This window comes from Mastomys coucha, unplaced genomic scaffold (genome assembly GCF_008632895.1).
Source record: "Mastomys coucha isolate ucsf_1 unplaced genomic scaffold, UCSF_Mcou_1 pScaffold15, whole genome shotgun sequence".
Lineage (NCBI taxonomy): Eukaryota > Metazoa > Chordata > Mammalia > Rodentia > Muridae > Mastomys > Mastomys coucha.
The window spans coordinates 11,715,838-11,734,052 of NW_022196897.1; the positions used below are offsets into that span (position 1 = coordinate 11,715,838).

Genomic DNA, 18,215 nt, shown 5'->3' on the forward strand with positions numbered 1-18,215 from the left:
TATACCATATTTGTCTTTATGGATCTAGGATGCTTCACTCAGCATGGTTTTATTCTCATTCCATTTCATTTGCTTGCAAATTTCATGATGTCATATTTTAAGCGACTAATACTTTATTGTATAAATGTTACATTGTTATTTATGTATTCTTCTGTTGAAAGATATCTAGGTTTCCAATTTCTGGCTACTATGAATGCAGCATCAATAAAAGTGTTTGGGCAAATATCCAGGTAGAATGAAGCTTCCTTTGGGTAAATGCCCAAGAATGGTATAGATAGATCTTAAGGTAGATCTATTCCCATCTTCCTAAGAAACTGCCAAACTAATTTCCATAGAGGCTGCTTATGTTTGTGCTCCCATCCACAAAGTGTAAGTGCTCCTCTTACTCCACACCTCCACTAGCATGAGTTGTCACTTATTTGCTATGATAATCTCAGCCATTCTAAGGTAGAATCTCCAAGTTTTGATTTGCATTTGCCTGATGGCTACAAACTTTGAACAAACTTTGAACTTCATTTCTTTAAGTGCTTCTCAGCCCTTAGGGTTTCCTTTATTGAGAATTTTTTTTATTGGATATTTTCTTTATTTACATTTCAAATGTTTCTCCCTTTCCAGGTATCCCCTTTGCAACCCTCCATCCCATACCCCCTCCCCCTGCCTTTACAAGGGTGCTCCCCCACCCATCCACCCACTTCCTTCTTCCTGCCCTGGTATTCCCCTACACTGGGGCATCAAACACCCTCAGACCCAAGGGCCTCTCCTCCCACTGATGCCCAACAAGGCCATCCTCTGCCACATATGCGGCCAGCATTCACCTCTATATTTGTCAGCCTCTGGCAGAGCCTCTCAGGAGACAGTTATATCAGGCTTCCATGAGCAAGCACTTCCCAGCATCCACAATAATGTCTGGGTTTGGTGACTGTATATGGAATGGATTCCCAGGTGGGGCAGTCTCTGGATGATCTTTCCTTCAGTCTCTGCTCCACATTTTGTCTCTGTATCTCCTCCCATGGATATTTTGTTCCCCCTTCTAAGAAGGACCCAAGTGTACATACTACTTCTTGAGCTTCATTTGATCTGTGAATTGTAACTTGGGTATTCTGAGCTTCCGGGCTAATATCCACTTATCAGTGAGTGTATACCATGTGTGTTCTTTTGTGATTGTTTTACCTCACTCTGGATGATATTTTCTAGTTCCATTCATTTGCTTAAGAACTTCATGAAGTCTTTGTTTCTAATGGCTGAGTAGTATTCCATTGTTTAAATGTATCATATTTTCTGTACGCATTCATCAGTTGAGGGACATCTAGGTTGTTTCCAGCTTCTGGATACTAAAAATACGGCTGCTATGAACATAGTGGAGCATGTGTCCTTATTATATGTTGGAGCACTTCTGCCCTGAAGTGGTATAGCTGGGTCCTCAGGTAATATTATGTCCATTTTTCTGAGGAACTGCCAAACTGATTTCCAGAGTGGTTGTACCAGCTAGCAATCCCACCAGCAATGAAGGTGGGATTTCTCCACATCCTTGCCAGCATCTGCTGTCACCTGAGTTTTTGATCTTAGCCATTCTGACTGGTGTGAGGTGGAATCTCAGGGTTGTTTTGATTTGCATTTCCCTCATGACTAAGGATGTTGAACATTTCTGTAGGGGCTTCTCAGTCATTTGGTATTCCTCAGTTGAGAATTTTCTGTTTAGCTCTGTTCTCCATTTTTTAATAGAGTTATTTGATTCTCTGGAATCTAACTTCTTGAGTTATTTATATATATTGGATATTAGCCTTCTATCAGATGTAGGATTGGTAAAGATCTTTTCCAAATCTGTTGGTTGCTGTTTTGTCCTATTGACAGTGTATTTTGCCTTATAGAAGCTTTGCAGTTTTATGAGATCCCATTTGTTGATTCTTGATCTTAAAGCATAAGCTGGTGTTCTGTTTAGGAAATTATCCCCTGTGCTCATGTGTTCCAAATTTTTTCCCACTTTCTCTTCTATTAGATTCAACATATCAGGTTTTATATGGAGGTCCTTGATCCACTTGGACTTGAGCTTTATACAAGGAGATAAGTATGAATCGATTTGCATTCTTCTACAAGTTGACCTTCAGTTGAACCAGCACCATTTGTTGAAAATGCTGTCTTTTTTCCACAGGATGGTTTTAGCTCCTTTGTATAAATTGAGTTGTTTTCTTGATATATACCTTCTTCAGAGTTCTTTATTTTGTATGTTACCTCTCAATTAGAAGTGGAGTTGGAAAAAAAATTTCCAAATGACTGTGACCTCTTCCTAATAAAAACTTTTCTATTCTATGAGATCCCAGTTTTAATTATTGATTTTAGTACACTGTCCATGTTCTGTTTAGAATGTCTTTTCCAGTGCTAATGAGTTCAGTGTATCTGGTTTTATGTTGAGGTCTTTGATCCATTTGGAGTTGAGTTTTGGTGGGATGTTTAGAATGTCTTTTCCAGTGCTAAAAAGGATGGGATCTATTTGTATTCCTCTAAATGTAGCCATCCAATCTGACCAGCACCATCTATTGAAAGTGCTGTCTTTTTTCCCAGTGTGTATCTGGCTTCTTTGTCAAAAAGCAGGTGTCTATAGTTGTGTGGACTTATGACTGGGTCTTCAATTCTATTCCACTGATTATCTGTTTTGTGGCAATACCATGCATTACTATCATCATCATTATCATTACATAGCATTGTAGTAAACTTGAAATCAGGGATGGTGATACCTTCAGAAAATTTTTATTACTTAGGATTTTCAGATTTCGTGTTTTTTTGTAGTTGATGTTGTTTCCATATGAAGTTGAAATTTTTCCTTTCAATATCTGTAAAGAATTGTGATTGAATTTTGATGGGGATTGCTTAAATCTGTATATTGCTTTTAGTAGGATGGCCATTTTTACTATGTTAATCCTATTAGTCCATGATCATGGGAGATATCTTCAATGACTTGAAGTTTTTATTGTATGTCATTCCCTTGCTTGATGAGATATTCCCAAGATATTTTATATTATTTGAGGCTATAGTGAAAGTGTGTTTCTCTGATTTCTTTCTCAGATCATTTGTCACTTGTATTTAGGAAGGCTACTGATTTTTGTGAATTAAATTTATATCCAGCTATTTTGCTGAAAGAAATTTATTAGTTGTAGGAGTTTCCAGGTGGAATGTTTAGACTCCTTTATATATTCTTTTATGTCACTTGAAAGTGAAGATATTTTGACTTCTGTAGTAGTATTTTAATATTCTTGGCATGGGGTTCCTTCCCATCTTAATATGTTTCTGAATGAGGGACACACAGGCAGTCTTTATATTTAATATGCCTTAAGCAGCACAATAGCTGGGCAACTGCCTACCCTATATGCTATTAGAATGCACCTCCCATCAATAAATCCAAGTTACTACTTACTATTTCTGTGTTCCATCTTGGCTGCTCTTGATGCAATTGAGCAGTCCTCTGGGCCAGTGTTCTCTTGGCCCCTTAGCATTGGAGGTTCTGCTTCTCTGTCCTGCTGCTCATCAACCGTAGCATCTTCCTCTTCCTCCTCCTCCTCCTCCTCCTCCTCCCCCTCCCCTCTTCCCCTTCCCCCTCCGACCTCCCCCTCCCACTCCTTGCAGTCCCAAGTCTGGGAATCCTAAATCCCATCTCTGTCTCTCCTCCCTATTGGATGGTGGCATTTTTATTTACCAAACAGAATTAAATGGGAACAGGTTCCCAGAAGCTACATTCAGACCCTCTTGGGCAGAGTGTTTTGGAGAACCCAATTAGTGTTATAATACAAGCAGCCACAAACTTCTTTCTTTCCAATTTATATCCCTTTGATCTCCTTCAGTTGTTTTATTGCTCCAGCTTCAATTATTATATTGAATAGATATGAAGAGAGTGGGCAGCCTTATCTTGTCTTGTTTCTGATTTTAGTGAAATTGCCTTGGGTTTTTCTCCATTTAACTGTCTTTACTTTGTTGCTTTACTTAGACTTTACTATAGACTTACTATAGAGTCATTTATATATTCTTTCATGTCACTTGAAAGTGAAGATATTTTGACTTCACTTTACTTAGACTTGCTATAAACTGTTTTTACTTTGTTGAAGTATGTCCCTTGTATCCTCTAATCTTTTCAGGACCTTTATCATGAAAGGATGTTGGATTTGGTCAAAGGCCTTTTCTGCATCTAATATGGTGATTCTTCTGTTTTGTCTTTCAGTCTGTTTCTATGATATATTACATCTACAATTTATGTATGTTGATGTTTCACTACATCTCTGGGATGAAATCTGCTTCATCATGGTGAATGATCTTTTTGATGTGTTCTTGGCTTTGGTTTGGAAGTGTTTTATTGAACACTTTTTCATCTTTGTTCTATATGTGGTTTGGGTATCAAAATGTTCCGTCTGTTTCTATTTTGTAGACTAAGTTAAGGAGTGTTGGCATTTGTCATCTTTGAAGTGTGGTAGAATTCTGCACTAAAACTATTTGGCTCTGGGCATTTTTCCTTGGTAAAATTTTAGTGTTGGGTGAAATGTTCTGTAAATAGATCTTAGGTCCATTTCATTAATAGCTTTAATTGGCTCCAGAATTTCTGTTTAACTTTTGTCCGGATGTCCTGTCTATTGTCAAGAGCAGAGTATTGAAGTCTCCCACTGTCCATATTGCAGGTCAATATGTGATTTAAGTTGTTGAAGTGCTTCTTTTACAAACTTGGGTACCCTTGTGTTTAAGGCATAGATGTTAAGCATTGCAGTGTCATCTTGATGGTTTGTTGGGCACCAAATGTAAATGTTTGGGGAGGGGGTTGTAAATGTTTTTTAAAGGGCTGTAACACCTGCTGAGCCACAGAGTGGGATGCTTCTGCATTTTTTATATTTTGGTTGTGAGCCTAGCCTTTAACGGCTGAGCCATCTCTCCAGCCCAACTTCTGCATTTTTTAAAGCATAGTAATAGGGTCCCAAGCATTCTCTGCAAAAGGTGTGGAATGGAACAAGGGAATTCATTACATTTACCATGGATACTTTTAGGTTTGGCCAAAACTGTAGGAAGCCAAGTTGGGAAAGAGTTGAATCTGGAACCTAGTTTGAAGTCAGTCTCACTTTCCTTCTTAGTAGCTGTGGATTTGAAGAAAATCCCTTAACCTCTTCCTGACTTTAGTCTGGCTATGGCTATAACTGCAGTATCTCCATAATGCCAAGCCTAACAATTTTTGATAACATATCACTGAAAAATGCACTGAGCTTGCAAATCAAGGGTGTGTAGTTTTTTAAATTTAGTTTTAATGGACAGTGCCTTCTATGCAGTCTGCTGCCTTAGAGTCCCAAATCTGCTATGGCAGCCTTCTGAGTGAAGGGATTACCAGTTTGTACCACCAGCAAATCCAGAAAACTGAATTCTAATGGCTCTTGTTCTTTCCTATCCCTGGGCCATGCTTTAAGAGAAGCTGGACTCATTAGGACTTCCTCTAAGTTTCTTTAGCGGGTTGGGAGTATCAGATTTGTTGGATATGCCTCTAAATCATAGTGGAGAACAGAGAAATGGTACTGTGTGCCCAGTTAAACAAATGATTTTCAAGGATGGCTTTGGTAGGCTCTTCACTGATAAAAGCTCTGAATACTCTCCAGCGGGGATTTCTCCCCCATGTCACACATCTCAGCACTGAAACTGCCCCCTAGATAGATACCAAGTGATGTTTTCCATGTATTTCACCTGGAGACTCAAGTCTACCTTAGAAAGGATACTATCAGTAGCCATTGTTAGGACTATAGCCTGGACCACAGTAGCAGGTTGCATATCAACCTTCCCATGCCTACTGTCAAATCTTGATGACGACAACCTAGCTAGGTCTTTGGCCTGAACTCCTTGTTCCTTCTCCAGGATCTAATGAAATATAATCAGATAGTATTAGAAAAGTAATATAAAAGTCCAAATTCCCAACCAGGCAACCCAGCTAGAGAAAGGGGGTACAACAGCAGGCAATGACAGCTTCCCACTCCAATTGTTAGGGGACCCACATGAAGACCAAGCTGCATATTTGCTACAAATGTATAATGGGCCTAGGTCTAGCCTCTGCCAGGGCTTCCCCTTCTCTGAGAAAAAAGGGGAGGAGGTAATGGGGATACAGACTTGTAAGGGAGGAACTGGGAGGAAAGGACAAATGGGCAGCAATTAGGATGTAAAGTTAATTAATTAGTTAATTAATGAATGAAAAAGGCTAAAGATCCCTATGTCATTTTCCAAATAGCTTTCCCTAAACTAGAATGAGTCCTGAAAGTTTAAGATTTTAAAATGTCCCGAGTCAAAGAGCACTCTGGACTACATAGTAGACTATTTGTAAAACATGTCAAAACCAACCAAACAAAACCCACAGTCATTAGCATAATAACAGAATAACAGGCTGGTGGCTGCTGGAGAGGAGTTTCATTTCAAACAAAGGATTTTAATATTTGGCATATTTCATTGGTTCTCCCCTGGTGATTTTCACAGTATCCAATTACCAAAAGGTCTGGATTCTGTCTTTTCTATACTTGAAATGAAAAAAATTTAAACATGACTTTTTATTGATAGCTGTTCTATTACAGATAATATCAAGATATGCAGTCACTTGAAATTTCTATGTACTAATATGTTACATATTTAAAAAATAAAGCATGGTCTTAATGTCCCTGTCTAGCAAAGCCTGACATATTTCAAATTCTGAAATAAGTTTACTTGTTCTTATTTTTATAATTAAATAACATATAATACTCATTTTGAGCAAGAAATTTTCATTTCTTAATCATGGCTATTCACACAGAATCATTCTGTAATAAATCAAACTACACTTTAGGCTACATAGCAGACCCTGTTTCCAAAACAAGGAAAACATCAAACAAAAAAAAACCATAATCAATTAGCATACTAACAGAGGCCCATGGCTGCTAGAAAACATGGGAAGCTTCTGGAACCATGTGTAGAAGAAATCAGCTCACTCTCTGCTGTGCTTAGTCACATATCCAAATCATTGCTAGAAGCCCGATTATGCACTCAGACTTTCTTAAAACTTTCTAGAATAGGATACATGTTTTCAAACGCTTCATAGATCTCAGAACGCTCTTTGGCACCTATAAAAAATCCAAGTGTGTATAATCTTTAATATAAGGATACCACCAACCTTTTTCATGCTAAGATTTCATTTTGTCATGTTTGATTGCAGCCTCTTTTATTTTGGGAAATGGTCTAGCTAAATATCCCAGGGTGACCTCAGAACAGACGCATCTGTGTCTGCCTCCCTAATTATGGGATTACAAAGACGCCCAATTTTGTGATGGTTTCAAGATGACACCTCCTTAGTTGTTCACAGTAAGTGGCATTTCTTTGCAATACAGAAAAGAATTGGAAAAGGGGCACTATAGCCGTAGTCTCTCTAAAACACATGCCCTAGGGCAGGAGTTCCTTTAATTTTCTCTCTCTGTGGATCGTGTCTTTAGTCATACAGGGCTCAGTAGAGATAAGTATCTCTCTCTATAAGAGATCTAACACTGACATCCTCAGCACCTGTGTCCAAACCAACTATCAGCAGAAATAACTGCTGTGGATCCACTAACTTCTGCCTAGTGTCTTGTTTTCAATGTACTAGGCTGAGTAGAGTCATCTTAAGAGTTTTCAATTTTAATTCTAGGACGTAATTAGAGGAAAAATTTTATACCATTTTTATTCTTAGAGTCCTACGTGTCAGCAGTTGTTAACTATGATGATATGATATGATATGATATATGATATGATATGATATGACATGATATGACTGACATGGACTTACAGCACTAAAATCAGATTAGACACTCTCTTGAGAAGTATCAGTTAGTTCCTTCTCACCTCTCACCAACAAGCATCAATTATCGATCGCACTCTTCACCATTAAAAGTAGATACAGAGCAACCCAGTGAATGTTAGGAAGTAGTTTTTATGTGAGTATGGGGCTTCTGCTAAATAGGAACAAGTATCTGGTATATTTGTGGGCAGAAAGCTAAGAAGAAAGGGTGTTAATGGAAAAAAAACACCTAAAGTAAAAACTCTTAGCAGCTAATGTATACCTATACCTATCACTTGGAAGACTGGAGCAGGAGGATCATGAAATCAAAGCCATCCTGAGCTACACAGACAGTTCTATTTCAAAAACAAGGCAAAAAACCAAAACAACAACAACAACAACAATAACAAACCCGAAATCATAAAAATAGCCTGTTATTGTGTGAAAAAGTTAAAATATCTGGAGTCATAGGCCCTTCCTTGTAAGATGTGGAGTTAGAATGGAAGGGAGAAGGAGATCTGAGAAGGGTTGTCTGGCTTAGCTCCGGGCCTAAAGAGGGAGAAGATCCAAAACTGAGGACTAACCAGGAATCAGGATCCTGGACGAACTGCCATGCTTTTATTAAAGAAGAAACCAACTGACAGTCTGGATTCGGAAACTCAGCAACCTTTGCACTGCCAGTGCGAATGTAAAACCTTGGTTCAGCTCCCAAGGTGGAGTGTTCCTCAAAAGTTAAGAAACCATTACACAACCCAGCATTTCCACTTAGGAAAACCCCTCATAAAACCCAAAGCAGGTATACATGCAGCCTGGAATTGCAACAGCAGTCATAATAATGAAGAAATGGAACCAGCCTATGTGGCCATCAATGGATAACAGTGTATGCTCACAATAGAATATTGCTCAGCCATAAAAAGGACAACATTTGAACAATTGGGAAGAAAGGGCCACTCACTTCCCAAGCATCCACCCACTGTAAAAAGGGCAGGAATGGTTACAAGTACATGAAATATCCCAAACAGGTAAATTCATGAAGACAACAGACACTGGTGGCTGCTAGAGAACATTAATGACTATTCAATGATACAGAGATTTATTTGGAGCTGTTTGTTTTGGAGCTGGAGAAATGTTTTAGAACTGGAGGTGATGGTATAGTCACATTGCAGAATACTATATGAACTAAATGCCCTCTATAGTCCACTTTCAAGTGCTTAAGTTTATTATATTAATTTCATTTTTTTAAAAAAAACTTTAGTCAAAAGGAAGTCCTTAAATGTCTAATTTAATTTTTTGCTACTAGTGGCAAAATTATGTTTATTGATTGCTAAAGAGTTTGCAGTTTGTGGGTATGCACTCCAAAAGATGGTAGAATGAGGAAGGAGGTACACTACTAACAGAGAAAAGAAACTCTGCATCTTTGGGGTGGGAAATTCTCCTAGAGTCTCATCAGAGTTTAGAATATTTAAGTTTTCCTTTCCAAAGAGATCAGTTTGGTGTAAATCAAAGAGGATGTGGGGTATAGCCAAAGTACAGAGCTATTTACTGACAGAGAACTTGCCTCTGGCTTTGTGGCTACCTCTATCTGAAATAGGCTTCTTGCCATCAGAGAATGGTTTGGGGTAGGTTAAGCAAGCTTGCACACTAAAGCAGACCCAAAGGCAAGACATTCTTTTCACAATTCCTTGAGGAACATGAAATCCAGGTCTGGCATTTGGTATAAACATTGCTCTGCTTTTTCCATAAGACTTTATTTAAAATACTGTGCCTAAGAACATCACATTCAAACATGAGGAGCATACCACCCAAAGACCCCTGGGAAGCAGAAACACTGGGAAGCCATATTTTAGAATGATAGAAAAATAATTTCTAACCCTACAGAGTGTATAGTTTCTTCATTTCATAAATGATAGGGAAAGCAAGAAATTGAAGTTAGCTAAATCATAAAAATCAGCAGCTCTGAAGGAGACACACAACCAGTGTTCCTTCCTTTACACTAGAAGCCATCAACCAAGTGTCATCTGTATTCATTCCCACATGTTCAAACAAGATTTTATCAAGTTAGTATTAGTTCTAGTGCTGAGGATCAGACCCAGGGCCCTTTACATTCTAAGTAGAACTTTCACCTTCTGACTGTGTCCCAGACCTCATCCAACATTTCCTTACTAAGGTATGAACATCAAAGGAAACCTTAGTCTAGTCCTGGCCACTGATGTAGCAATATGTGGCCTGGTGTACTGAGAAAAGCCTGGCTTTGAAACTGGTTGGGTAAGAGCTCAACTGCCAGCTCTCTCACTCACTTAAACTTTGCAAATGTAAGCATCTTACCTGACCTCCAAATTTCAGTTTCCTTAAATTTCTGTTTCAGTGTCCAGAAAGACAGCAACCTTTCCCATAGGTTAGTGAGAGAGTTATATGCACTAATGTTTGTGTGAAGTCTTTTCAAAACCATACCTTTCACAAAACCACAGGCCACTTTATTATCCTTGAAGGATTATGAAGTATTAGGGACACTGGTTTAAGCACATGTGGCTCAACTTCTGTCTCAATGAGATTCACAGCAACATAACTCCATCTGTCTCCACAAGGCTGCATTGCTGCCAGATGGGTATTTGCATTCTAACACAGTACAGGTACATGGTAGATACCCAGAACTAAGAGTCTGTCATTTGGACACCAGATTTGTCAATTCATCTCCTGACCTACCAACCAGGAATACAGTGACCTGAACTAGCCAAGCTGGGTGTGGCAGTATTGGGGTTGGGGGCATTCTTGCTATGTAACCCTGGTTGGTGGCCTGGAACTATGTAGACTAGAATGACCTCTTATTTGTATAGATTTGCCTGCCTCTGCTACCCAAGTACATGGATTAAAAGAAACCTGCTACAATACCTAGCCTTCTGTACAATTTTAAAAATACCACTGGAGGTTTTGATAAACTGTTTAGAAGGAAGGTTTGATTATAGGAGAATATATTATAGATGCCTTTAAAGGAACTTGGAAAATTATGCTAAGAGCTTTTAAAACAGTAATAAATGAAAGTTTAACTTCTGAGCACTTACACCAATAATTCTCAAATTAATCAAGTGCTTTTCCCATTTATACATCACAAACACAAGGGAGCATAGAAATATCTGGCAATGGGAAGACACATTTGATTCACCAAACTGTTAAACAGGAGTAAGAACAAGCAGTACAGCTGGCAAAGACAGTGTACTGACTTTATGATGCCAGGTCCATCAGAGTAAATGTTTAGTGTTTGACTCTTTATAGAGAAGATATGCTGGTCCTTACCTTAGAACATTGTACAACTTTATTAAAAGCCTCCTTGAAGAGGTTCAAGTAGCAAGTTAAGCTGCATGTGTGATAATGGTTGATATAAAGCAATATGGCAAGATGAAAATACACATCGAGTAATATGAATTTTAGGAATTGAGATCTGAGGGTAATATTTTCTCCCCAGTACAGCAAAAATTACCTGTTATGAATGGAATGCATGGCATTCCACGAAGGAATAGCAACCTTAGAACTTACCTGTTAACACAACTTTTCCAGATGCAAAGATGAGCAACACAACCTGTGGTTTTACCATCTTATAAATAAGGCCAGGGAAAAGTTCAGGTTCATAACTGCTGAGACAGAGAAAGTGATAAATAGCACTGCCATCCACTGCTTTTTCAGAACATTCCAGGTCCCACATGTTAAATCTCACCTCACAGTTGTAGAAAGTATCATTTTGCCAAAAGCCTCTTGGCTCTCTCATTAAGAGTAGTGTTTTGAGTGCAAACATATGCTAGGATTAAACCCAGAGCCCCACACATTTTAGGCAAGTGCCATGACACTGGACTACAATCCTGACCCTGACTGTAAACACTTAAGACATTCAAAACAAGAGCTTTTCCGAGCTTCTGGGCTAATATCCACTTATCAGTGAGTATATACCATGTGTGTTCTTTTGTGATTGGGTTATTTCACTCAGGTTAATATCCTCCAGATCTATCCATTTGCCTAAGAATTTCATAAATTCATTGTTTTTAATAGCTGAGTAGTACTCCATTGTGTAAATGTACCACATTTTCTGTATCCATTCCTCTGTTGAGGGACATCTGGGTTGTTTCCAGTTTCTGGCTATTATAAATAAGGCTGCTATGAACATAGTGAAGCATGTGTCCTTATGTTGGAGCATCTTTTGCCCAGGAGTGGTATTGTACAATCCACAAACCACAAGAAACTCAAGAAGAAAGAAGACCAAAGTCTGTGATACTTCGATCATTCTTAGGAGGGAGAACAAAATTTCCATGGAAGGAGTTGCAGAGACAAAGTATGGAGCAGAGACTGAAGGAAGGGCAATTCAGAGATTGTTCCACCTAGGAATCCTTCCCATATTCAAACACCAAACCCAGACACTATTGTGGATGCCCTCAAGTGCTGGTTGACAGGAGCCTGATATAGCTGTCTCCTGAGAGGCTCTGACAGTGCCTGACTAATACAGAAGTAGAGGCTCATAGCCATCTATTGGACTGAGCACAGGGTTCCCAATGAAAGAGCTAGAGAAAGGATCCAAAGAGCTGAAAGGTTTGCAGCACTTTAGGACGAACAACAATCTGAACTAACTAGTACCCTCAGAGCTCCCAGAGACTAAACCACCAACCAAAGAGTGCACATGGTGGGACTCAAGGCTCCAGCTGCATATGTAGCAGAGAATGGCCTTGTCTGGCATAAATGGGAGGAGAGGCCCTCGGTCCTGTGAATGTTGCCCTAGTGTAGGAATGCCAGGACCAGGAAGTGAGAAAGGGTGGGTTGATGAGCAGGGGCGGGGGGAGGGAACAGGGTTTTTTTTTTTTTTCCTGAGGGGAAATGGGGAAAAGAGATATTATTTGAAATGTAAATAAAAGAAAATATCTAATAAAAAAGAAAAACAAAGCTTTTAGTGATTAAGGATTGGTCGCTCATGCCTGTAAATCCCAGTACTTGTAAGACCAAGGGAGAATTGAGAGTTTAAGACAAATTTGGTATGTAGCCCAAACTTGTCGATCTGTAGAATGATTACATTTATTTGTTTCTTAAGCAAATGTTTCTAAGATTGGTCCAATACTTGCTATGCATAGCCCAGGCTGATCTTGAGCTTGTGGTCTTCCTGCCTTAGCTTCCTGGGTTCTAGGATTTCAGGCAAATGCTACCATGTCCAGGTTAAGAGCTAATTTTTGGCTTCTAGTTGAGGATGGAACCCTGAGCAGACCTTGGGCTTGAACTCCACAGCCACCCCCACAACACTCAGAGGAAGCTCCAGTCCCAGGCACTCTTAACATGGGCCTGGATCATAGGACCAGAGGTGAGGACACATCTGCCCCAACACCAGGAGTAACTGGGACCAGCAGGATCCAGGGACCCAGGAACACCACCTGACCAGTGGCATGGGTTCTTTCCAGTCTGAGAAGGTGCCCTGAGCAAATCTTGGGCTTGAATTCTGCAGCCAGTCCCACAACACTCAGAGGAAGCTCCATTCCCAGGTTCTCTGAAACACCCATGATCACAGGATCACAGGATCCCAGATTCACAGGATCACAAAAGACAGCTGGACTCTGAGTTCTGACACAACAAGGATGACAGGAAGGATAGGATCCAGCCAGATATAGCAAGGTCAGGTAACACTAGAGATAATCAGATGGTGGTAGGCAAGTGTAACAACATAAGCAACAGAAAGCAAGGTTACTTGGCATCATCAGAACCCAACGCCCCAAAGATAGCAAGTCCTGGATACATCATACACTGGAAAAGCAAGATTCAGATCTAAAATCACTTCTCATGATGACAGAGGACTTTAAATAGGACATAAATAACTCTGTTAAAGAAATTCAAGAGAACTCAGGTAAATAGGTAGAAGACCCCTTAAGGAGGAAACACAAAAATCCTTAAAAGAATTATAGGAAAACACATTTAAACAGGTGAATGAAAATGAACAAAACCATCCAAGATCTAAAAATGGAAATAGAGACAATAAAGAAACTACAAAGGGAGACAGCCCTGGAGTTAGAAAAGCTAGGAAAGGAATCAAAAGTCATAGATGCAAGCATCACCAACAGAATACAAGAGATAGAAGAAAGAATCTCAGGTGCAGAAGATACCATAAAAAACATTGACACAACACTCAAAGAAAATGCAAAAACCAAAAAGCTCCTAACCCAAAACATCCAGGAAATCCAGGACACAATGAGAAGACCAAACCTAAGCATAAGACAGCTAAGATTCCTAACTTAAAGGGCCACTAAATATCTTCAACAAAATTTTAGAAGAAAACTTCCCTAACCTAAAGAAAGAGATGCCCATGAACATACAAGAAGCCTACAGAACTCCAAATAGACTAGACAAGAAAAGAAATTCCTCTTGTCAAATAATAATAATAATAATAATAATAATAATAATAATAATAATAATAATAACCAAATACACTAAACAAAGAAAGAATACTAAAAGCAATAAGAGAAAAAGGTCAAGTAACATATAAAGACAGATGATTAGAATTATACAAGACTTCTCACTGGAGACTATGAAAGCTATGAGATCCTGGGCAGATGTCATACAGACCTTAAGACAACACAAATGCCAGCCCAACCTACTATACCCAGCAAAGCTCTCAAATACCATAGATGGAGAAACCAAGATATTCCATGACAAAACCAAATTTACACATATCTTTCCACAAATCCAGCCCTACAAAGGATAAATAGATGGAAAACACAAACATGAGGAGGAGGGAAACTACACCGTAGAAAAACAGAGAAAGTAATCTTTCAACAAACCCAAAAGAAGATAGCCACACAAACATAATTTCACCTCTAACAACAAAAATAACAGGAAGTAGCAATCACTCTTCCTTAATATCTTTTAAAATCAATGGACTCAATTCCCCAATGAAAAGACATAGACTACTACTAGACTGGCTATGTAAACAGGATCCAGCATTTTGCTGAATGCAAGAAACAAAAACAGTGACAAAGACAGACACTGTTTCAGAGTAAAAGGTTAGAAAACAATTTTTCCAAGCAAATGGTCCCAAGAAACAAGCTGGAGTAGCCATTTTAATATGGAATAAAATCAACATTCGACCAAAGTTATCAAAAAAGATAAGGAAGGACACTTCATACTGGTCAAAGGAAAAGTCTACCAAAATGAACTCTCAATTCTGAACATCTATGCTCCAAATGCAAGGGCACCCACATTCATAAAAGAAACTTTATTAAAGCTCAAAGCACACATCATAACCCACACAATAATAGTGTGAAACTTCAACACCCAACTCTCAGCAATGAACATATCATGAAAATACAAAAGACAGAGATACAGTGAAACTCACAGAAGTTATGAACCAAATGGATCTAAGAGATATTTTAGAACACTTCATCCTAAAGCAAAAGAATATACCTTCTTCTCAGTACCTCATGGTACCTTCTCCAAAACTGACCATATAATTGGTCACAAAACAGGACTTAACAGATACAAGAAGATTGAAATAATCCCATGCACCCTATCATATCACCACAGACTAAGGCTGGTCTTAAATACCGACAAAAACATCAGGAAGCACATGGAAGCTGAACAATATCCTACTCAATGATAACTTGGTCAAGGAAGAAATAAAGAAAGAAATTAAAGGCTTTTTAGAATTTAATGAAAATGAAGACACATCATACCAAACTTATGGGACACAATGAAAGCAGTGCTAAGAGGAAAACTAATATCCCTAAGTGCCTCCAAAAAGAAACTAGAGAGAGCTTACACTAGCAGCTTGACAGCACACCTGAAAGCTCTAGAACAAAAAGAAGCAAATACACCCAAGAGGAGTAGACAGCAGGAAATAATCAAACACAAAGCTGAAATCAACCAAATAAAAACAAAAAGAACTATACAAAGAATCAACAAAACCAGGAGCTGCTTCTTAGGAAAAATCTATAAGATAGATAAAACCTTAGCTAGACTAACCAGAGGGCACAGAGACAGTATCCAAATTAATAAATTAAGAAATAAAAAAGGAGACATAACAAGGAAACCATGGAAATTCAAAAAACTCAGGTCCTACTACAAAAGCTTATACTCAACAAAACTGGAAAATCTGGACGAAATAGCCAATTTTCTAGACAGATACCAGGTGCCAAGTTAAATAAGGATCAGATAAACCATTTAAACAGTCCCATAACCTCTAAAGAAATAGAAACAGTCATTAATAGTTTCCCAAACAAACAAACAAACAAACAAAAAAACCCAGGACCAGATGGGTTTAGTGCAAAATTCTATCAGACCTTAAAAGAAGACCTAATACCAATACTCTTCAAACTATTCCACAAAATAGAAACAGAAGGTACTCTACCCAATTTGTTCTATGAAGTCAAAATTACTCTGATACCTAAACCACACAAAGATCAAACAAAGAAAGAAAATTGCAGAACAATTTCCCTTATGAATATCGATGCAAAATACTCAATAAAATACTCAAAAACTGAATCCAAGAACACACCAAAACAATCAACCATTATGATCAAGTAGGTTTCATCCCAGGGATGTAGGGATGATTCAATATATGGAAATCCATCAATTTAATCCACTACATAAACAAACTCATAGAAAAAAATCACATGATTATTTCATTTGATGCTGAAAAAGCATTTGACAAAATTCAACATCCCTTCATGTTAAAAGTCTTGGAAAGATCAGGAATTCAAGACCCGTACCTAAACATAGTAAAAGCAATCTACAGCAAACCAGTAGTCAACAACAAACTAAATGGAGAGAAACATGAAGCAATCCCACTAAAATCAGGGACTAGACAAGGCTGCCCACTCTCTCCCTATCTATTCAATATAGTACTTGAAGTGCTAGCCAGAGCAATTAGGCAATAAAAGCAAGTCAAATGGATATAAAATGGAAAGGAAGAAGTCAAAATATCACTATTTGCAGATGATATGATAGTATACTTAAGTGACCCTAACAATTTCACCAGACAACTCCTAAATCTGATAAACAACTTCAGCTAAGTGGCTGAATATAAAATTAATTTAAACAAATCAGTAGCCTTCTTCTACTCAAAGGATAAACAGGCTGAGAAAGAAATTAGGGAAAGGACATCTTTCACAATTGTCACAAATAATATAAAATTCCTTGGTGTGACTCTAACCAAGAAAGTGAAAGATCTGTATGACAAGAACTTCAAGTCTCTGAATAAAGAAATCAAAGAAGATCTCAGAAGATGGAAAGATCTCCCATGCTCATGGATTGGCAGGATAAATATAGTAAAAATGACCATCTTGCCAAAAGCAATCTACAGATTCAATACAATCTCCATCAAAATCCCAACTCAATTCTTCATAGAGTTAGAAAGAGCAATTTGGAAATTCATCTGGAATCACAAAAAACCCAGGATAGGGAAAATTATTCTCAACAATAAAAGAACTTCTAGGGAAATCACCATCCCTGACCTCAAGCTGTATTACAAAGCAATAGTGATTTTAAAAAACTGTATGGTATTGGTGCAGAGACAGTCAGGAAGATCAATGGAATAGAATTGAAGACCCAGAAATGAACCCACATTCTCACTGTCCCTTGTTCTTTGACAAAGGAGCTAAAACCATCCATTGGAGAAAAGACAGCATCTTTAACAAATGGTGCTGGTTCAACTGGTGGTCAGCATGTAGAAGAATGCAAATCGATCTATTCTCATCTCTTTGTACAAAGCTAAAGTCCAAGTGGGTCAAGGATTTCCACATAAAACCAGATACACAGAAATTAATAGAAAAGTAAGTGGGGAAGAGCCACAAACACATGGGTACAGGGGAAATTTTCCTGAACAGAACACCAATGACTTACGCTCTAAGATCAAGAATCGACAAATAGGACCTCATAAAATTGCAAGGCGTCTGTAAGGCAAAGGATACTGTCAATAGGACAAAATTACTACCAACAGATTGGGAAAAGATCTTTACCAATCCTACATCTGATAGAAGGCTAATATTCAATATAAACAAAGAACTCAAGAAGTTAAACTCCAGAGAACCAAATAACCCTATTAAAACTGGGGTACAGAGTGGGGTTCCTAGTAGAGGAGTTACAAAAGAGACTGAAGGGTTTGAAGGAGTTTGCAACCTCATAGGAAAAACAACAATATCAACCAACAAGAACCCTCAGAACTCCCAGGGACTAAGCCACCAACAAAGGAGTACACATGGCTCCAGCTGCATATGTAGCATAGGATGGCCTTGTCATGCACCAATGGAAGGAGAAGTCCTTGGTCCTATGAAGGCTTGATATATGTCCCAGTGTAAGGGAATCAAGGGTGGAGAGGTGGGAGAGGATGGGTACCTGGAGGAATTCCCTCAAAGAAGCAGGGGGAGGGATGATGTGATTAGGGTGTTTCCAGGAGGGAGGGGAACTGGGAAAGGGGATAACA

The 18,215-nt window shown here is 38.6% G+C and overlaps 1 protein-coding gene across 2 annotated transcripts in view; it reads right to left on the reverse strand.

The window, feature by feature from the left end:
• Positions 1-6,389: 6,389 nt before the first annotated feature.
• Tbpl2 (TATA-box binding protein like 2) overlaps positions 6,390-18,215 on the reverse strand; it is a 26,270-nt gene continuing 14,444 nt past the window's right edge. Inside the window, exons 6-7 of one of the 2 annotated variants that reach the window (XM_031373303.1) lie at positions 11,312-11,406; positions 6,390-7,094 (exon numbers count right to left, since the gene is read on the reverse strand). In XM_031373303.1, the coding sequence (XP_031229163.1) occupies positions 7,018-7,094; positions 11,312-11,406 (172 nt within the window). In that variant the 3' untranslated portion in view covers positions 6,390-7,017. Of the gene's footprint in view, positions 7,095-11,311; positions 11,410-18,215 lie in introns of both variants that reach the window. The other variant, XM_031373302.1, reaches the window with a different exon arrangement.